The sequence below is a fragment of the Carex rostrata genome, chromosome 14, assembly GCF_964058835.1.
Source record: "Carex rostrata chromosome 14, lpCarRost1.2, whole genome shotgun sequence".
In the NCBI taxonomy this organism is placed as follows: domain Eukaryota; kingdom Viridiplantae; phylum Streptophyta; class Magnoliopsida; order Poales; family Cyperaceae; genus Carex; species Carex rostrata.
In genome coordinates, this window is record NC_135931.1 from 7,669,213 (window position 1) to 7,692,045 (window position 22,833).

The following is a 22,833-nucleotide window of genomic DNA, read 5'->3' on the forward strand; positions in this document are numbered from 1 at the left end:
CCTTCAAAAGTAATCATTTGAATAGCATTTAATAAAGACCTAATTATTTTCAATTTAACAAGAAAAATACTGGTTTGATTTCTCAACGAGATTTTTTTTTTTAATTTCTTATTTTTGTGTCAGCCAACAATAGTCAATTACTCACCGTATCAGTGAAAAATATTTATCATTTCATTGTTCATAAATCAAATTGAAATTCCATAGATCTGTGGATCTTCCTCATGATTTAAGCATAACAAATTCCAAAAATCAGATTGTGTAGGATCGAATCAAAATGAAGATCTTTCTGGATATTAAATAAGTAATGGTTCAACCAATCAACCTCCAACCTTTATTAATAACAAAGTCTAAAATACGGACGGTAGAACAGAGATTTTTCATTGAATAATCTCATATCTGATTACTAAAAAGAAGTTCGAGGCTAATTAAAGTTTTGCTTTTACTGCAAAACGAATAGCCAAATTTGACCTCTGACAACAATGGGTATTGAAAAAAAAACAATAATAATCGTAGTTGCATTAAATGACGACATGTTACATATTCGTCATATGATCGTTTTTCCAGAATAAGCCACAGAAACTTGCAATATGTCATTAATCAAGACAGCTGATATATTGATATCTTTATTTGTGTTCCATTACCCATTAACTTTTGCTTTACAAGTCTCTTCGTCATGCCATTGAAAAAAAAAAAAAAATCCCTTAACCATGATTTCCCAAAATTGCATAGACAAAAAAAAAAAAAAAAGCAAGGAGTACCAGACTACCAGTACACTGTAAAATTTGTGGTGGTCATAAATGCCATCTTAGTATGTGTAGGGATATGAATATATGTGGTATGGATAAACGAGTGGGTACATGATCTGGTTCTCGCTTTGAGGCTTGTTTTCTTTCTTATCGTCTTTCTTTTCTTCTTTCTTCTCCTCTGCTGAGCCTACACTGATCAGATCAGCATACCCCATTTTTTTTCTCAACAGAGATGTCAAGCATACAGAATCTGTTCCATCACCAATTACTACTAGCTTATCGCCATCCAATGTGACAGAAACAACGCCTAAACAAGAGAAAGAATGGGAAAAAAAATACTTAGTAATCATAATCAAGCAGAGAAAGTGGACTGATATGAAGAATCGGGACTTGAATTCCTTCTTTTTTTCCTTCAAACACCAACCATGAGAGCAGAGCACAACACAGAAAGGGTATTAAAAGAGAACATTAAACAATAATTGAAGGAGAATTACCATTCATGGTAACAGCTGTTTTGAGTGCTTTTGTGCGCTTCTTTGCATCATCAAGTGACAGCTTCACTATAAACTTTTGCTGCAATAAATTAAAAAAAAAAACTATATTAATTATACTTTCACTTCTTAACACTTAGCACTATAAATTTCGACCTCCAAAAAATTGAGATTAACAACACAATCACATGTGATCGTTCATCTGCCAGTTGATACCGGTAGATTGGCCATTGTATTATTTTAAAAACACACACAGAGAAAGAGTTCCGAGGTATAACAAACCTTAGTCATCTCTCTTTGCTTTTTCTTGGTTTTGATAAGTTATCTCTGGATTCTCTGGAATGGGCAGAGACTTGGAATTAATGAGTGAGTGTTGGTTTGAGGCTGTGCTCGGTGAGTCAATTTGATGAGTGAGAGAATACGCGAGAATTATCTCAAATTTATAGAGAGATTAGAAGTCTGGGAATGATGATCTGAGGAAGCAAGCTGGAAGGAGACTCAGTCACGCTAAAAAGTATATAGAACTATAGAAGTCGTTGTTTCCATGATTCCATCTACGCGGTATCGGAAACCAATCCCCATTAATCAAGAGAGTATTCATCTCGTACAGTAATCAGTGTGGCGGGTGGCGTTCTCTGGATTCTCGAGTCTCGACCTTTCTGTTGGGGTTCATTTGCCAGGTGAATAGGTGATTACTACAGGGTTAGCGGGATCCTATGCATGAGAAAATCAGATTACCTAGTGAAACAGTTCCAGGTCATTTATTAATACAAGTTTGCATACTTTTTCTTGCTTCTTTTTTGTTTTTTCTTGTAATAATATTATAATTAGGGATGAAAACGGATTAGATATAATCCGAACGAATCCGAATCCGTATTTGAAAATTTGATACGGATATTCGATATCTGAATATCTGTGCAGATAGTGGTACGAATATGGTTTTGAATTTTAATTATTTGTATCCGAATAGTAAACATACACCATAGAGTTTAATATATATTATGAAAATATGTATGTATATATCTACTGATATCCGATTTGTATCTGTATGTATCTATCTCATATCCGATTTATATCCGTATTCTAAAAAAAACAAATACGAATATGGTTTTACCACTATCCGATCCATATCCGATCCGTTTTCACCCCTAATTATAATAAATACGACATATATATATATATATAGAGTTAGGCTGGGGTGCTATGGATAGCATAGTGGCCTCTATGCTACGGCTCAATATTCGAGTTTTCAAAATCCAAACGGTCGATCCGAACCGTTCATCTTATTCTCCATATTAATATCTGCTTGGAGACCAAATTTGACATTTTTCTGAATTTTTTTACTATTTATTAAGTATTTTACAAAATTGTTGATCCAACGGTGGCTGCACAAAACAGTAAAACCGTTGGATTAGCGATTTTCAAAGTGGCTTAATAAATAGTAAAAAAATTCAGAAAATTATAAAATTTGGTCTCCAAGCAGATATTAATATGGAGAATAAGATGAACGGTTCGGATCGACTGTTTGGATTTTGAAAACTCGAATATTGAACCGTAGCATAGAGGCCACTATGCTATCCATAGCACCCCAGCCTAACTCTATATATATATATATATATAAAGAGAGGAGTTGGCTAATATTAAATTGATTGTTTCTAAGGTTCTGTACAACTAAATCGTTTCTTAATTTTCAAAATCTAAAAAGTCGATCCAAACTGTTAGATGTGCTTGGAGCCAAAATTTTATATTTTTCTGATTTTTTTTACTATTTATTAAGTTACTGTGAAAATCGTTGATCCAACGATAGCGAAGTATTTGCAACACGTTACGTTACAGTGGTTTGCCTTAGAATTGATCAATTTCGCCGGTCCACGGTACAGAGATCATCATTTAACTTATTTTAGATCGACGGTAAAAATAACACTAGATACAATATAAAAAAATTAATAATAAAGTGTTTTCCCAATAGATGCATTTCTTTAAAACCAAAGACACCAAATTAATAGACAAAGATTGACATTTACACCTAATTAATTCCTTATTACGATAAAGGCGTCAATTTCGTCGCTCTTTGATGAATGACGAGTGATCCGAGTCAACGGACCAGGTCACTTTGAGTGAATAGGACCTAATCAATTCATTATACTAACTACTCAGTTCGGTAGCTCAGAAAAAAAAAAAATCAATCACACACTTTTGTCTTTTTCTGTCAATCTTCCTGTCCACTTCAAAAATAATCATTTGAACAGCATTGTTAAATGACCAATATAAAGAATTTTTTTTATAAACCATAATTAACAAATCACTTTTTGTGGAACCAGCATGAGTACTTTGGATTTTTGAAAAACCAGAAGGACCGAATGCTCCATTCGGTCTCCAGTTTTTCCTTTTCTCCAGACCGAATGGAGCACTCGGTCTCAAGTAATTTTTCACATTTTCCCTGCAGGCGCCACAGAAGATCCTGGAAGGTCCAGACCGAGTAGACCATTCGGTCTTGAGATTTATTAAAGTGCACCCCGTCTCTGCTTTGGCGTTCCCCCCTTCACCATTTTTTCTCCCTGTCTCTGCCTTGTCTCTTCTCTCTCCGTGGCTGCCTCAAAATTTTTTTTTTACTCTCTAATTATTAGTTTAATTTTAATTCTAATTATATAGGTTTGTGTATTTTTGAAAGGAGAACAAGAAGAGCTTCAGATCTACAAGTTTCGTTAGGTATGGAGTTTAATTCTCTTATTTTTGCTTAATAATCCGAAATTATAAATAAATAGTTAGAATAAATGGTTTAGTAGCATAAATGATTTATGTAGTAATGGTAGTATAAATAAATAGTTTTTGTGTAATTTTTTCTTATTTTTGGTAGTAATGTATTTTTTTAGTAGTATAAATGGCTTATGGACTAATTGTAGTATAAATAAATGTTTACGTAGTAATTGTAGTATAAAAAAATGATTTATATAGTAATTTATTTGCATGTAGTTTATGTAATAATTGTAGTTTAACTAAATAGTTTATGTTGTAATTTATTTGTATGTAGTTTGCATGTAGTATAAATAAATAGTTTATGTAGTAATTGTAGTATAAATTATTTTTGTAGTAATTGTATTAATTTATATTTATTTTTCTAGTGTAATTTAAGTTTATATATTGTAACTATTAATTGTAGAATTATTTAGTGTACATGCATTTAATAATTGTTGAATGATTTATTTTTTTAGTGTAATTTAGATTTTTCTAGTGTAATTGTAGAATAATGAAAAATAATAGAATGACTGTTAATATTTAATTCAATATTTGCATGTCAATATTAAATTGGAATTGCATGTTAATATTTTTTTGTATGAATTTATTTATATTGTAGTGGAAAATGGAAGGTGAACAATCTTTATTGCAGTTGCCCCAAAAGCAACATAAATTATATGCGGCGACTACGAAGATATTTATTTAATATCGATTTGAATTTAAATTTAATTATTAAATTTTTGAATTCTAAATCTAATTTTTGTAAAAAAATTTTGCATGTCAATTATCGTTCCATCCTGATTTTGAACTGCGTACTGGTAGTTGCAAAATGGCAGTTAGGTACCAGCCTGATCATGAACTATGACCTCAAAAACGTTGGGCCCCATTGGTATCACTCTATGCCCCTTTCCTTTTCCTGTCCGATATTCTAAAACTGATAATATATTCTCTGAGAATTTCATTCCTCTTCGAACCCACTGTTGAGCGACCTTACCTCTATTGACATACCAATCCACAATTTTGTAAAATGTACGATCAACTATCGCTGTTACAGGCAGTTGGCGAGCCACTCGAAATACGTTGTTCAAGGATTCTGATCCGTTTGTAGTCATTATACCCCACCTATTCATGCCTCCGTCATGACATTGTGCCCATTTATGGAGTTGCAAAGGCTCTTCTTCGAGATTTTGCAACCGTTTACCACACCACATTACATACTGATAAGTAGTAATACTCCTACCTTTTATCAAATCCATACCCTCATTAAACCTCCAAGGTTTCATCTTACAAACAAATTTCTTGAATATTTTTTTTATGATTTGGTCCTTGCATAACTTGTAAACATTTGACGCAATATGTTGAGAACATAATCGATGAACTGCTTCACCCCTTTCCTCACACCACCCTAAATCAGGTCTATCAAACACTGAACGGATTGCAGCATGCTGGTCTGATATAACGCATATCCTACCAGGACCGACAACATTTTCACGTACAAATTGCATAAACCAGCCCCAATTAGATGAACTCTCCTCATCCGCAATCCCGAACGCAATTGGCAATAATTGTTGTTCTGCATCATAGGCGCATGCCATGAATAATTTTCCTTTATACCTGCCAGATAGGTGTCCAGCATCTACACTTATAACTAGTCGAAGATATGGCCAGGATTCAATGCATGGACCGAAAGCCCATGCCACACGGGTGAAAATACAGATGCCCATTTCTGTAGATGGTTCATGCTCAATTACGTATTTTGTGCCTGGGGTAGACATCTGGATTGCACCGAGCAAAGAAGGTAGTAGTTCATAGGCTTTTTTCCAAGAGCCAAATAAATCAGCAATAGCCAACTCCCTCCCTCTCCAAATCTTGTTGTATGAAGGCTCAACCATTTTGTATTGATTTCTAACTGCAAATCGACATGCTTTAATTGACATCTCCAGGTCCTCCTTCAAACCAGGTTTGATTATATCTGCAATCATCCTGGCAGTCAGCTGACGACTGTCTACTTTACAAGCAATACTGTAACAATTGTGCTCGTATGGGTTTGTTGCAATTGTCCAATTTCCCGTCTCAGTAGTTTTTGCGTATAACCTCCATGGACAACCCTCTGCTTTACATATAACTATATAGCCAGTACGATTGGTATGGGTTTGTTGTAATTCTAAGTTATGATTTAGGGCAAATTCACCCAACTGAGATTTAAGATCGGCTTTGGAGTCAAACATCTGTCCCACTGAAAATTGACCGTCAATTCTGGATGGATAACCAAAAAATGCTTCATCCTTGTACGGCATCGACACATCGTCATTAAATGCCAGAAAAGGATGCTGCAATCCTCGATTAATAAAGGGAATAAAATTTACCCACTCCTTCATTACATCTTGCATTCTAATTTGATCCTCCATTTCAGCCATATCATCTTCCCCGACAGCTGAGCCACCAAGGTCAGAGTTTGTGTCTGAGCTAGTATTATTATTCATCTCTTTAAAACGAGTTACCAAATCATCCACTATCGGTATTTCGGGTGGGTTATCACAATATATGGGTGAATCAGACACCGTTGGGTCTTTGCTACTTCCAGGTACACTACCCAGATATGGGTCATAATTGGTCTGACTAACAAATGGTACTGACTCAACCACTAAATCAAGAAGTTTAAAATTCAGTACCGGAGTGGCATGTTCAAGCACCATGTGCCATATCGTTCCGTTGTCTATGCTAAACAACTGGTATTTTTCTGCTGAGCCAGGGGGTGCGGTATTCAAACGTGCCCTGATTGTCAATTCGAACTGGCTAGGAAGCAAACGAATGCCAAGATATATATTTTTTCTTAGCTCATCAAGACTCGTTAAGTTAGTAATAGCAAATGTGCAGGTCGGTGCGTCTGAAATTTCGCGTTCATGATAAACATTTATTATTACTTGAGACATTACCTGAAAAAAACAAATTTCACAATCAATCATCGATATCATTTTTAATTTTACAACATATTTAAGTGGGATTTATAATTTTATAATTTAGATTTATTTTAAGTCGAATTTAATTTAAGTTAAGTTTTGTGTCAGGTTAAAATAATAATTTGACTATTCAAAAAGCAGTATATCACCACAAAAATTGCTAAGAACTGTCAAAACTATCTAATTAATTATTTATCAGTATATCACCACACAAAAAAAATTATCATTCAAAAGCAGCAAGCGCTTGTGAAACAATATACCTTAGTCTTTATATTATTTTTTCAAACTGAGAATTTATAAAAGTTATGAAGTTGCATGTAACTTTTATTTTCTTATCATGTCAGAATGTTAAAAAATATAGTTCATTTTATATAAAATCACGAAATGGTAAACCCTCAAGATCAATAAAAAAAAAAAAAAACTTTTCAATTTCATTACTTTGTATAAAAAAAAAACTAAATTATTATAACTTTTTTGAAGTTACATTTTTCTTTTAAAATCTTAATTTCCTAATGCAAGAAAATTTGACCATATACAGTGGAGCATAAGAAATGGTAAACATTTTGACTCCTTCTATAAAATATAATTACGTGTATATTTTGTCTTAAAAAGTATTTAGCTAATGTCAATCAATATTTATATATCGATTTATTTATTTTATATGATTTTTCTAATGAAAATAAAAATACAGTTAATATCTTCAAATAAAAGATGCTCTTATGAACGTAATTAAAAAAAAAAACTTACTACAATCTTTAGATGAAAGCTACTAACACAATGCAAAGGCCGATATGTAAAAACACAATATTGCGATGGAGCTTGATTTTCAGCTATAAATGGTGAAAATGGAAGAGTGAATTGGAGAAGAAAAACTTGAGAAGGGAGTGAATTGGATACGCTTGGGAGAGTTGATTTTCAGCTAACATAATGCTCTCTGTCTTATATAGACGGATTATGTCGGTGCGTGCACAGAAACAAAAGGTAAAAGTGCTACCATATACCGCACCATTTCTAACTTGTAATGATGTGAAATGTCGGTGGAAATGGATTTTATTGGAAAAAAAAAATCAAGACCGAATGCTGTATTCAGTCTGGAGGCATATACCGCACCATCCGCTGCACAGGAAATTGTGAAAAAGTTGAAAAAATGATTGAGACCGAGTGCTCCATTCGGTCTGGAGAAAAGGAAAAACTAGAGACCGAATGGAGCATTCGGTCCTTCTGGTTTTTCAAAAATCCAAAGTACTCATGCTGGTTCCGCAAAAAGTGATTTGTTAATTATGGTTTATAAAAAAATTCCCAATATAAATGTATTTAATTCAACAAGAAAATACCGGGTTTGATATCTCACCGAGAATTCTTTTAATTTTATATTTTTTAGTCACCATATATATCAGGAAGTATCATTTATCTTTCCCACATTAATTGTTCATAAATCAAATTGAGATTCTATACCGGACTGTACCAAGTGCTAAAGTGCCGCATATCTTTGGATCTTCCTCACGATTTACGCATAACAAATCCCCTAAATCGGACGGTAGAGACCAGATAGATTTTTTTCCTTCGGATAATCTCATGTTTGATTGTTACAAAAGAAGTTCAAGGCCTAGTTTGCTTTTACTCCAAAAAGAATAGTGAATACCTCTGAGAGAAGTGGGATTTGATTGAAAGGGGAGGTAGTACAATTGGCTAAGAAAATGTCCTAGAGTTGTTATACCCAAAGGTCGAGAGTTCGATTCCCCCTCACGAACCTTGGTAGCTACTACCAAGTTTTCAAAAAAAAAGAGAAGTGGGATTTGATTGAAATAAATACCCCTTAACTGTTTATAAGACTTATTTTTGAATAGAAAACTGTTCATAGGGCTTGTTGTTGCATTAAATGACAAGTTACAAATTCATCATATAATTATTTTTTATTTCAAAATAAGTCAATGAAGATTGCATCTGTGGACATTTTCCATTAATCAAATAACTTTTGCTTTACAAAAAAAAAGTCTCTTAACCATGGTTTCCCAAAATTGCATAGACAATAAAACAAAACAGAAGAGTACAGATTACCAGTATACTGTTACTTCAAATCAAATTACTTGCAATATAGTTACTAATTCGAATCACATTATTTACTATTTACAGTACAATGTAGAATTTGTGGTGGTCATAAAAGCTATCTTGGTATGTGTAGGGATATGAATATGTGTACTGTTATGGATGAATGAGTGGGTGCACGATCTGGTTGTTTTCTATCTTTTCTTGTTTTTTCTCTTCTGCTGAGGACTTATCAGATCAGCATAGCCTAATTTTTTTGTCTGGCTGTGGTATATGGACATAGTACTGTTTTTTTAGTTGTTTCACTATGATATAATAAACGCTATTTAAACCTTTAAATATAGTACAAATATTTAAGAGGTATGCGGATTTTACTTCAATCTGAAATGGTTTGAACTCAAACTTTTAAGATACCTCAGAGGATCTGATCTTCCTCCTAATTCCTTCATCATCAGAGGATCAAATATATATTGCTTATATCAGTACTAATGTATGAACAGTTATCAGATGATCAATAAATAATTATATCGATTAGAATAATAATAAGTTAAATCTCTTCCATCGGTACTCTATTAGTGACCGATAAAAGAAAGTGATGTACATTTTCTATCAGTTTGAGGCCAAGATCGGTTAAATTGTTAGCAAATAGACATTAGAAGATTGAGTTTCTGTAATAGCAAACCGAATTAAAAGAAGTAATTCCTTTATAAACTGAGGAGACAAATGAGACTTAATTTTAGAAAAAAAAATACCTTAAGAATTCGTACAAAAATAATTTAAGCTTAAAAATTCGGGTAAAATAAACAAAAGTTAATTATTCTTACTAAGATGTTGTTCGGTTGGATTAAACTTTTAAAAGTTTTAAAAAGGTTCAAGGAGTATTAAGTATTGGTAATGTGATGTTATTGTACCGAATTGAAATTCCATAGATCTGTGGATCTTCCTCTTTATATAAGCATAACAATTAACAAATTCCAAAAATCAGATTGTGTAGGATCGAATCAAAATGAAGATCCTTATGTATATTTAGTAATGGTTCAACCTCCAACCTTTATTAAAAATAAAGTCTAAAATACGGACGGTAGAGAACACAGAGATTTTTCATTGAATAATCTCATATCTGATTTTTAAAAAATAATAATCGTAGTGACATCATACTGACAAGCCCTTAACTGTTACAAGGGATTGTAGTTGCATTAAATGACATGTTACATATTCGCCGAATAATCGTTTTTTGCCAGAATAAGCCACAGAAACTTGCAATATGTCATTAATCAAGACAGCTGATATAGTGATATCTTTATTTGTATTCCATTAGCCAATAACTTTTGCTTTACAAGTCTCTTCGTCATGCCATTGAAAACAAAAAAAAAAAGTCTCTTAACCATGATTTCCCAAAATTGCATAGACAAAAAAGAAAAAGAAAAAGAAAAGAGTACCAAACTACCAGTACGCTGTAAAATTTGTGGTGGTCATAAATGCCATCTTAGTATGTGTAGGGATATGAATATATGTGGTATGGATAAACGAGTGGGTACACGATCTGGTTCTCGCTTTGAGCCTTGTTTTCTTTCTTATCGTCTTTCTTTTCTTCTTTCTTCTCTTCTGCTGAGCCTACACTGATCAGATCAGCATACCCCAATTTTTTTCTCAACAGAGATGTCAAGCATACAGAATCTGTTCCATCACCAATTACTACTAGCTTATCGCCATCCAATGTGACAGAATCAACGCCTAAACAAGAGAAAGAATGGGAAAAAAAATACTTAGTAATCATAATCAAGCAGAGAAAGTGGACTGATATGAAGAATCAGGACTTGAATTCCTTCTTTTTTTCCTTCAAACTCCAACCATGAGAGCAGAGCACAACACAGAAAGGGTATTAAAAGAGAACATTAAACAATAATTGAAGGAGAATTACCATTCATGGTAACAGCTGTTTTGAGTGCTTTTGTGCGTTTCTTTGCATCATCAAGTGACAGCTTCACTATAAACTTTTGCTGCAATAAATTAAAAAAAAACTATATTAATTATACTTTCACTTCTTAATAGTTAGCACTATAAATTTCGACCTCCAAAAAATCGAGATTAACAACACAATCACATGTGATCGTTCATCTGCCAGTTGATACCGGTAGATTGGCCATTGTATTATTTTAAAAACACACACAGAGAAAGAGTTCCGAGGTATAACAAACCTTAGTCATCTCCCTTTGCTTTTTTCTTGATTTTGATAAGTTATCTCTGAATTCTCTGGAAGGGGCAGAGACTTGGAATTAATGAGTGAGTGTTGGTTTGAGGCTGTGCTCGGTGAGTCAATTTGATGAGTGAGAGGATACACGAGAATTATCTCAAATTTATAGAGAGATTAGAAGTCTTGGAATGATGATCTGAGGAAGCAAGCTGGAAGGAGTCTCAGTCACGCTGAAAAATATATAGAACTATAGAAGTCGTTGTTTCCATCTACGCGGTATCGGAAACTAATCCCCATTAATCAAGAGAGTATTCATCTCGTACAGTAATCAGTGTGGCGGGTGGGCGTTCTCTGGATACTACAGGGTTAGCGGGATCCTATGCATGAGAAAATCAGATTACCTAGTGAAACAGTTCCAGGTCATTTATTAATACAAGTTTGTGTACTTTTTCTTGCTTTTTTCTTGCTTCTTTTTTGTTTTTCTTGTAATAATATTATAATAAAGACGACACGCATATATTACAGAGGAGGTTGAAATGCCTCCATTATTTCTGTCTCCCTTGTGTTTTTATTTTTAAAAACTTTTATAACTTAAAATTGAAATTTTAAAATTTTAAATAAAACTGTTGGATATGAAGTACATCATTTTATGTATGCACATATAAAAAATTATGACATTTCAACTTTATTTTGATTGTCATCTTCAGCTTGTAAAAATTTATAGTAATGTGAATAGTTTATAGGCGTTAATTTTTCAACTTATTAATTCATATGTAAGAAAAACCAAAATGTAATATTTTTTTATGGACACAGAGAGAAAATAACATAGATCACATCTAACTATTTTATTTTGATGTTTAAGTTTTAAATTTTGAGTTATTTAAGTTTTTAAAAATGAAAACATGATAGAGACACAAAAAATGAAGGCATTTGAACCCTTCTCATATTTCTATGATAGAGTTTAGATTCTCTACGGTGCTTAGAGAAAATTTGTGGGTCCTGATAACTAGTGACATAATTTACATTTTATTTGTGAATAAACTATTTTTTTAAGTGTTTTTAAATTACACGGTAAATTATTCGACTGGCTGATTGAATTATTCATGAATAAAACATGATATACGAATTACGAGTTATTTGTAAATAAAACGTGATAAAACACAATTTTTTTTTGTTATTATTTTCTTTATTTATTTTGTTTTCTTATGGGATCAAATCATTTCTGAATTATTGTCGAATCACGAACTATTGATCCTGCCAAACCAAATCTGAATAATTTATTGTCACCGTGTTGATGAAAAGTTTGTATACTCTGCAGTATATCATGTAGAATAACTTTTAGCTTTAAGATTTGTGTCAAGTTTAAATTATATGAGTTCGCTTATTCGTGCTAGGTTAAAACAAATGATACAGTTCTCACTCTACATAGTAGTATCGCACTGGAATTTTTTTTAAGGTTAGTGACTTTAATGCACACTAACAATTTCATTAATAAAAAGCAGACTTATAACGGGTCAAATGACCCTCCTTCCTAGATCTAAACTCTTTTTTTTTTATTAAATCACGTAAACTACTCTAGTCAACTAATCATACTTATCTACTCTAAAAAAAACACCCCAGTACCGCACTGGATTGAAGCCCCCTCTTCTCCAAATTCGTATTTAACTCAAATTTTAAGTTTTGATATGGACCGTCCGATCATCTTTTACACAAATATTAAATGGCTATCGTAAACTCCACCTCAACTAATTGGTTCGGGTCCAATTGGATAGTTCAAATCTAAAAATTAAAATTTGAGTTACTTCATAAAATCCGGTCTCCACTCTTTTTTTTTTTATGGTTAGCGGCAACTGCCGTTAACAAATATATTGATAAAATAAAAGTTTTTTACATGGTATGTACATACATTGCTCCCACGGTATTTATACGGAGCATGTTTCTTTTGAACTATAAGTCAGTCATTGTCTAACCATCTCTCTATTTCTAATGATGTGTCATTTATCAATTGACCCACCACTCTTCTTTTGTTTGAGAAAAATCTTCTATTTCTCTCTCTCCACAATGACCAAGCCCTTGCTGCCCATATGACATCCCACCTGACTCTATTATCATGTGTCAGTGCACGACCAGTGTTGGTCCAAGTATCCCTGATGTTATCCCCTCCCCCATATCGTATATTATGTTGCACCATAAGTCCTCTCTAGAACCCCAATGAGAAACTGCAATTCCACATGAGGTGGTCTCTTGTTTCCGCTTATGTCTGTTGGCATAAGTGGCAGCATGTTTGGACTGCACAGCCTCTATAAATGAGTACTTGTTGAGTCAGAATCTTATTATCCAATATTAGCCAAATGAAAATGTGAACCTTCATTGGTACCTTTAATTTCCACAGTCTTTCGTGATTTCGCGCAATTAGTTCACTATTGTGCATTATTCTATAGGCCGACGCACAGGAGAATATCCCGTTGTTAGTCCATTTCCATTTTTTAACGCCTTCGTCGAGCTCGATGGAGGCATTGCAAAGTGGCCGTAGACTTGCCAGATCTTTGACGAAGAATGAGTCCTCCAGGTCCCCCTGAGCCAGTTGCCTGGCTGTTGTGACTCCATGTAACAGTCGCATTGTTTTGGACCATAATCCCTCTTGCCTGCGCTCAATTGCCCAAATCCATTTAGTCAGTAACACGTCATTTTGACATGTTAGATTTATTATTCCCAAACCACCATTTAATTTTAGTGCACAAACTCTCTCCCAATTCACCAGACAGTTGATCCATTTGCATGTGTCGTTACCTTTCTAAAGAAAACTCCTTCTCATGTTGTCAATGTGCTTTGTCACTCCGACCGGTAATTTAAAAGCCTGCATGTAAGGCAAGGGCATTGCTGATAGGACCGCCTTTACCAAGGTTATCCTGCCCCCGTATGATAGGAATCTAGAAGTCTACCCCTGCAACCTGTTCTGAATCGCTTGCAGCATTGGTTGGAAATCCACTCTTATGTCTAGGCCTGTTCAAATAATTGGTTTAGCTGAAACTGAAGTAAAATGAGTGCGTTTAGATGAGCAAGAATAGCACTATTCTTTTGAGCTATTCGATGTTTTGATGGAGCAAAAATAGCACTAATCCACTATTCTTTTTTTGTCTTATATGGATTAACTCACTATTTTACTAACCCAACCAAAAGTTGAGTTAGATACTATTCTCAAACTTGAGATTAACTCTATTATTGTTTTATTTCTTGTTTCATCCAAATGTATAATGAAATCAAACTTTTTTTATTTTAAAAAATAAAACCGAATCAAACTGACTAAACTTATCAATCGATTAAGAATCGAACCGAACAAACTGAAGAAAAGTTCAGTTTGTTTGTTCAAAGGGAAGTGCCATACAAAATGTGCATATTTTCTAAAATATTTAAACCAAAATAAAAGAATAAAGTGATGATTGAACCAAACAAAATATAAATCATACTTGAATCATTATTATTCGATCAGTTCGGTTTAATCAGTTTTGAAAAGCCTAAACCGAATTGATCCATTTAAATCAAAATAATTCAAAAATACAATCGAACCAATATGTTTAAACCGAAAAACCGGTATATTTAAACCGAAACTTTTCAATTCAGTAGAAAATTGAATAAACTGAACCGTTTGAACACCCCAACTCATACCCCTCATAATTCGAGTCTATATCTCCTCAGGTACCAAATTGTGTACAATATTCTCAGCCAGGACAAAAATAATACAATACCTTATTTAGATATAGGGGGTTAGATTGGAAAAAGTGTCGTTTTGTACCATGTTGTTACTAACACACCGTGATTTTGGTTTCATGAGGTGCCGTGTCGTAAGCAAGTTAATTTTTCACGTGCCGTGACCAAAATGTGAAGGAATGAACACGTAATACCCAAATGTGCGATGACCAAGTGTGACTCACGGGACTAATTGATCATTATTTAGGTTAGTTTATTCAATATTCATTATTTGATCAAGATCTAATAGTCCTAATTACACGTGACTCATGTAACCACGTGTCATGTCGTAACTAGATATTTTTTGTGACATGTCGTACCATGTCAACTTTTTAAGAGATAATTATGGCACGTAAATGGTCACGACACAAGACGTATGAGTCATAACACGTAACCGACACGCATATCATGCCGTTCTATAACATAACCATTATATTCCATAACAAAGCCAGCTCCGCCATACCATTTTTCCCACTCTATAAGGAACGCATATCCTCTACATTAACTCAAAAGGAAATCTTTTCAGCCAATAAATCTCAACTGTCTGATTTTAAACGGAGACAATCCGGTTTCTATCTATAATATAGAGAGTCTTTCAATATTAATGCAAATCTAATTCACATAAATTTTAAATCAAATCAGATGGTTAAAATTCATTAACTCAAAAATTCCCTTTTGAGTTGATGCAGGGGATACGGATTCCTCTATAAGGGTAGCGACCCGTCTTGCGCATTAGACCTTAATCCATATACTCCTCTTCTATACTCACCTGCTTGCTACATCATGAGATTATACCCTTGTGTCCACCGTCATCTCATCCTACTTCGAGGGATAAGTAAAAAATATTATTATAGGTAGGTAAAAAAATGTTATTAACTTTTAATAATTTTTGTATTTAATTTATTATTCATTTTAATTAGAATATTATTATTATTTTTAATCAAAAGCTGAATCGGAAAAATCGGTAGATATCAGTAGAATCGATTGAAGCAGAACGGGAATTTTTTTTTTTTTTTTTGCAAAACTAAATAAAGATAAAAAGATTAGAGTGAGTCTATGGTACTATGCATATTACGATTTGGCACCGTGCTACGGCTCTATATTTGAGTTTTCAAATTATAACGGTCGATCCGAACCGTTCATCTTGTTCTTCATATTAATATGTGTTTGGAGACCAAATTTTACATTTTTTGAAATTTTTTTACTATTTTTTTAGATTTATTGAAAATCACTGTTTTTAGATGGTCCAGAATTTTCAGATCAAGTGATTTTCTAAATATCTTAAAAAATAGTAAGAAAATTTCAAAAAATGTAAAATTTGGTCTCCAAACACATATTAATATGGAGAACAAGATGAACGGTTCGGATCGACCGTTAGAATTTGAAAACTCAAATATAGAGCCGTAGCACGGTAACAACCCGTGATATGCATAGTACCATAGACTCACTCAAAAGATTAATGTAAAATATTAAAATTTACTATGAAGCATATCATAGTCATTATTTCTTTGAAGTTCGGACTGTTTTTTAATATTTGAACCTCAGAAAATAATTTAATATTTTATATTAAAATTTGATTGGTTCCTTTGTAAAGGAATTCGGTCCATTTCTTTTGAAAAAAAAAAAAAAAAATTACTATCAGACTCTTTTTTTCTTCACTTTTCGTTCTATTATCGAAAATGAAAAAAACAACTAAATTTACAATGTCTTAACCGATTTCACCAAAGGTTGAGGCTCAGTCAGAAGTAGTAGGCACAATTCAGATGAATCCAGGAGTAGGTAAAATTCATATTCAAACCTATTATATATGGATCTGGTGATTGTTTTTCAAAATCTAGAAAATTGTCAAGATTGTGGCTCCGCTTCAGCTTAGCTTCTCATCTCTAAAAAAGAAAGAAATAGAGCACTAGTCGATCCCCAACCGTCCGTGTTGGTCATGGTCGGGCATGAGTCCCAATTGCCCTCAATGCAAGACTTATTTTAGATCGACGGTAAAGATAACACTTGATACAAAATAAAAAGAAATTGAGAAATTTGTATATATCACCATCAAAACTTCTCTTTTTAGATATATGCCCATCACAACTCTAAATCTAGTTATATCCCCGTCAAAACCCAATTGTATTATTTATATCCTCATTTCTTCATTTGACCTCTTAAAATTTATAATAAATATTAATAAAATATTTTAAAGACTGTTTTGCCCTCCATCAAAATTACGGTACTAATTCCCTCCCTTCCTTTTTCTCTATCGTTCTTTCCCTTCCCGCTAAAACTTTCTTTCCTTTTTTTTTTCCTTTTTTGCCGCGTTTCTACTCGGTGTGACGCTAGATGTGAAAAAAAATTATGTTTGTACCAGCACCATCATCTCACATCTTGAACCTTGTTCGTCTTCAAATTCAAGCAGAAGTAAGAGGTTTTTGTTTGTACCAGTACCATATCTCACATCTAGAAACATTGTTTTTCATCAAATTGAAACAAAAGTATGGTCAAGTGATAACAACTTGACCCTTTGAAATTCACCTAGCTGCAAAGGAGTAGAAACGTGGCAAAAAGGGTAAAAAAGAAAGGAAAGGAAGTTTCAGCGGAAGGAAAAGAACGACACAGAAAAAGGGAGGGAGGGAATTAGTACTGTAATTTTGATGGAGGGCAAAACAGTCTTTAAAATATTTTATTAATATTTATTATAAATTTTAAGATGTCAAATGAAGAAATGGGGATATAAATAATATAATTGGATTTTGATGGAGATATAACTAAATTTAGAGTTGTGACAGGGATATATCTAAAAAGAGAAGTTTTGATGGGGACATATACAAATTTCTCAAAAAAATTAATAAAAAGTGTCTTCCCAATGGAATGATGGATGCATTTCTTTAAAGCCAAAGACAGCAAATTAATAGACAAAGATTGCCATTTACACCTAATCAAATCCTTATTACGATAAAGGCGTCCATTTCGTCGCTCATTGACGAATGACGAGTGATTCAAGTCAATGGACCATGTCACTTGAGTGAATAGGACAAAATCAATTCCTTATTCTTTTTTTTTTTTTTCTTTTTTTTGATTGGAAGCCCTTGGGTAAAATTCATATTCAAACCTATTATATATGGATCTGGTGATTGTTTTTCAAAATCTAGAAAATTGTCAAGAGTGTGGCTCCGCTTCAGCTTAGCTTCTCATCTCTCAAGACGAAAGAAACAGAGCACTAGTCGAACCCCAACCGTCCGTGTTGGTCATGGTCGGGCATGAGTCTCAATTGCCCTCAATGCAAGAGCTTATGATAGTATTCGCAATGCTTTACGTTACAGTGGTTTGCCTTAGAATTGATCAATTTCGCCGGTCCACTCCTGGCATGGGATGCACTACTAGAATTCACTCTTTTTTCATGCTTCCGAAAATGGCTTTTTTCAAGAGATTACCCTTGAAAAAAGCCCAAAAATCGCTATTTTCAAGCGCTACCCTTGAAAATACTACCGTTGATAATACCCTCCTTGGAAATAGTCAGTATTTCTAAGAGGACCGTTGGAAATACTATTTTCTAGCTTTTTTCAAGAGACTACCCTTGAAAAAAAGGCCGTTGGAAATACTTTCAAATTTGGCCACTGTCTACATTATTTTCAAGGGGAGCATCATGGAGCCCACCAGATTATTTTCAAGGGGAGGGAACATGGGTCCCACTTGAACATTTCTAAGGGTGACACCCCTGGGACCCACTTGAGTATTTTCAAGGGCAGTTTACGGGGGACCCACCCCAGCATATCCATGACCAGCGAAAGTGAGCCCCACTTGGTCAGAAATTAGCGCTATTATTTGAATAGGCCCGTGCATTTTTTCCATGGATATACCTCTGGAATTACTAGCCTCCTATTTTTGGTACCAGAATGCTTTCATTGGACAATCCTCCCAATACCAACCCAGTATTCCTTTACAATCCCCAATTCTCATTCAAACTGAGAACACATCTTACAAATCGATAGAAAACACATTGAGAAAAACATCATAAAGCATTTAATAATCATAAACCTTTTAATAAGAATAAAGCATTAACATAGCATAATCAACACACATTGTATCAAAAAATGTCGAAAACCCATTACAACACAACACCGTGTACTTGCACATTGCTATACACCCAAAAATATTATCCCTTGGAAATATTAAAGACAGTATTTCCAAAAAAATAAATTCAACACCTTGCAACACAGTATTTCCAAAAAAATTCTGGCTTTTTCAGAATTTATAAATATATACTGGTACAATTTTACCAGTGAAAACATTTTGCCCTCACCATTGGATCATTGCGGCTTCACTCCTTGCAACCTCTTATCCAGTTTGAGCTTGATACTCACAAATCTTGTTACTCCACCTGTATCTTTTTAGAAAAAAAGGGTACTTTCATTTAATAATTTTTTTTTAATGAAAAGTTGTATTGCTATGTTATTTTTACAACTCAGTGACTTACTAATGCATGAAATATTCTAAACCCCTTGAATTTTAAAATAAACCTCTGTTAGTATGCACCAATTATGCTTTAGCCACACACCAACATTTTAGTACCCATTTTGCATCATAAACATTTCCATTTAATAATTATCTACCAATCACTCCAAATACATGAAATGCATGGTTATCAGGAGAGCTTTGTTTTTATGCTCTTCCTTCAAGAATTAATGGAACTCTAAACCATGTGAACTTTTGTGTTGCCTTCCAACTACAAATTAACAAATTATAATGCTGTGTCGTTGGATTAATGAGCAGTAGTCAAGGTTAATAACAATTATGTGCTTGCTTACTCTTGTTGATGGTTGGTGCTATTTTCTAACAGTTGATAGATCTCACCATCTACGTTCCAGCACCTCGTGCAGCTAACCACAATGCAATAACAATTATGTGCTTTCTTACTCTTGTTGATGGTTGGTGCTATTTTCTAACAGTTGATAGATCTCACCATCTACGTTCCAGCACCTCGTGCAGCTAACCACAATGCAATACCTATATTCATATCATGTTTCAAAAATTACATCCAGTAATTAATAGTATATATTTATATTAAGGTTTTTGTACTTTTAGAGAGAAAAAGGTAAAGTAAATACCATGTAGGTAAAGTAGCAAGTTCATTTTAAAGTGTAAAATTGAAAGAAAGTACTTGAAGGAAAGCTTGCTGCTACTGCCCGTGGATCAAAATTGTTGAAGAATGAGGGGAGTTGTAATTCGATCACCTAAAAAAGATAGCCATACAAGGAAATGTTTATTATGTAAGAAAATAATATATAGTAGCCTATCATTAAAATTTCTTATATTCAATTAGCATATTCCACTTTCCATATTTAGTAGGTCAAGGAATATAATAGAAAATGCACTGTTTCTTGGATATTCCCAAATTTCAAATGTAGAAAGTACCTCTAAAAGATTCAAGCCCATAACTATGGCTAAACCAGAGGCAGCCACAGGAAGACCTTGGCCAAATTGGCCATATATGCCTTTCCCGCAAAGGAGGCAGCGACGCCTAGTATGGCTAGTGTTGTAGCCAAACCTAGTGCAAAAGCAAATTTCCAATAACCTAATTAAACAAAAGAAGGACAAAAAAAAATCAGGTACTCCATTAAATGAAGTATTATTCGCTCAAAAGGTGCGAGTCCGCTCATGCCAATAGCTTTTTAATAAATAAACTGAACTTAGCAGTTAGCACGAATAGAAAGATTCACTACCTCATAGATTCTCAATTATGATTAAATTAGGAGGTAATAATAATAGCAATGGTTAGGTTGCAGCTTATCACATAAACCCGATGTGCTCCAGTAGCTAGTTTTATGAAAACTAGACTAAACATATTAATATCATCATTCTTTCACTAGAGATTCATATGGGCCTCCATTACGGTATTTTTTTTCTTAAACAAAGATTTTCATTACCTCTCCTCAATCTTTCCCAGCACCAAAGGCTCCTGAAAAGTTAAAAAAAAGTGAAATGCATGAGAGGGAAATGTACTTTGCATTCAACATTATCATTTAACTAATGCATGCATTATGAAATTGGTTTACCTATGTAGCCTAGAGTCAATGGCAGAACACTCAATGTACAAGGGGATAAGCTGGTTACTAATCCAGCACCAAAAATAACAGCCAAACTGTAAATCATGAAGAAGATCTAATAAAGTTTGTCAAAAAATTTAGTAAAAACTGTCAATTTTGCATAAGCACAATAAAAATTAATAAAGTAACCATCGGTGTAAAAAAAATCATGTGCAACCTAAATATAAGATGTAAAGAACCAGAACAAGACATTTTAGCAATTAATAACACAATAAACGAAATACAACTTTTGAAGAGAGATCTAACCTAGTGAAACTAAGAGCTGACAGCTGGTCTTGCACAGCCAAATTAGCATCTTGGCTGGCTGAATAAAGCAAGCCTCCAAACCAATCACCGAAAAAAAAAACTAACCAAAATCATAATTGCTTGAAAATGATTGAGCAGGGTTACCAATAGCCTTCTTTAAAAATAAATCTAGTGCAACTTAATGGTAGATTGTAACAAGTTTGCTTATTTTTCCGATTCCAAACAAAGCAGCTTGGATCAATCTCTCTATGATCAACCAAAGCAAGCAAAAGAGGCATTTCATCAAACAGTTGAAGTGCACCACAAGAAAGACAATAATAACTAATCAACTCATCAGTTCCCCATAGCATACCTTCTATGCTAATAAACTTGTTGTCACTGAAGGAAGCGATATTTTCTGTGCTGACACGACTAATTTGGGCCTCTTTAGAGTTCCTATTAGGCAGAAGGAGGTCAATTGCGTTAGAATTCTATGTGCGCATATGTGTGCGTGTGTGTGAGAGAGAGAGACTTGTGTTAATTTAAATTGCAATCAGATGCGTAAATTCACAAATTCAGCCACTGCTCGTCGCGGCCATCTTAGTCGCCACCTCTGCTACCTCGTCGCGGTGGCTGCATTGTAGAAGATGGAGAGCACAGATGGAGGTTTGCGTGTGCACAAGGGTTTGGTGGTGGGATTGGGCGAAGGTAAGGTCTAGTGGTTAGATCGTAAGTGAAAAAGATCGGCATTAGGTTTGGTGATAGCGGCAACTCCATTTGAAATTTCCGAAAAAGAAGAGGAAAATGGCGGATAAAATTGGAGGGAATGAAAAATTTTAGAGAGAGTAGGTGTCTAAAAATCTTCTCTGGATGAAATGGGAGAACAAAAAATTTGAGAAGTATAGATTTTAACAGAGCAGTTTTAGCTTCAAGCAGTGTATCAGATATTTTAGAAGCTCCTTAAATTATATAGGTTGTGCGCTGCATAACTTAAAACTGCTTTGCTAATAAAATCACCTCAAATAAGTACATCATCACCATTTATGATTTATCAGACGGCTTGGAGGTTGATATTTGCTAATTATGTAATGCATATACATCAAATAATATGAAAAAAATTAAAATTAAAATTACTTATGTTTTTAGGGCCAAATTATACTTATAAGTGTCAATTTTAAAGACTTTCATCATTATTTGCCCCTTCAAATTTAGCAAATATTTGCGGACCGTTCATTTTCACGTAAATGATCGACGGTTGATTTTCAATGAAATGATTCTAAATTTGTTTTGAAATGATCAAGGAGATATATTAAACACAACCAACATAAAAGTTTTGAAGTTTTGTTGTGTCTGAGCTTTGATCCAACGTGAAGTATTTACAGCCCTTCGATGTTTCGATATTTCATCGACTTGATGGATAGGTAAATAAATATAAAATTTCATCAAAATTTTCTGCAATAATATATATGCAGTGCTATTTGATTTCAACGGTTCCGATCGACCAACGGACGACATGTATACGTGTGCCTTCATTAACTCACAGAGCAAGAGTATATGTTTCATAGAACATAAACTCTTGCTCTGTGAATTAAT

At 33.7% G+C, this 22,833-nt stretch overlaps 1 protein-coding gene and 1 long non-coding RNA gene across 9 annotated transcripts in view; one reads left to right on the forward strand and one right to left on the reverse strand.

The window, feature by feature from the left end:
- Positions 1–22,833, reverse strand: part of LOC144565511 (heavy metal-associated isoprenylated plant protein 16-like) — a 42,041-nt gene that overhangs the window by 13,498 nt on the left and 5,710 nt on the right. The window contains exons 1-3 of one of the 8 annotated variants that reach the window (XM_078315303.1): positions 11,178–11,309; positions 1,241–1,319; positions 109–1,053 (exon numbers count right to left, since the gene is read on the reverse strand). In XM_078315303.1, coding sequence (XP_078171429.1) covers positions 806–1,053; positions 1,241–1,319; positions 11,178–11,186 — 336 coding nt within the window. In that variant the 5' untranslated portion in view covers positions 11,187–11,309 and the 3' untranslated portion in view covers positions 109–805. Of the gene's footprint in view, positions 1–108; positions 1,054–1,240; positions 1,320–1,519; positions 1,655–10,268; positions 10,714–10,900; positions 10,980–11,177; positions 11,328–22,833 lie in introns of those variants that run through there. The other 7 variants (XM_078315304.1, XM_078315305.1, XM_078315301.1 and 4 more) reach the window with 7 other exon arrangements.
- LOC144565513 (uncharacterized) overlaps positions 8,784–22,833 on the forward strand; it is a 32,761-nt gene continuing 18,711 nt past the window's right edge. The window contains exon 1 of the long non-coding RNA XR_013514904.1: positions 8,784–9,165. This is a non-coding gene — a long non-coding RNA (uncharacterized LOC144565513). The remainder of the gene's footprint in view (positions 9,166–22,833) is intronic.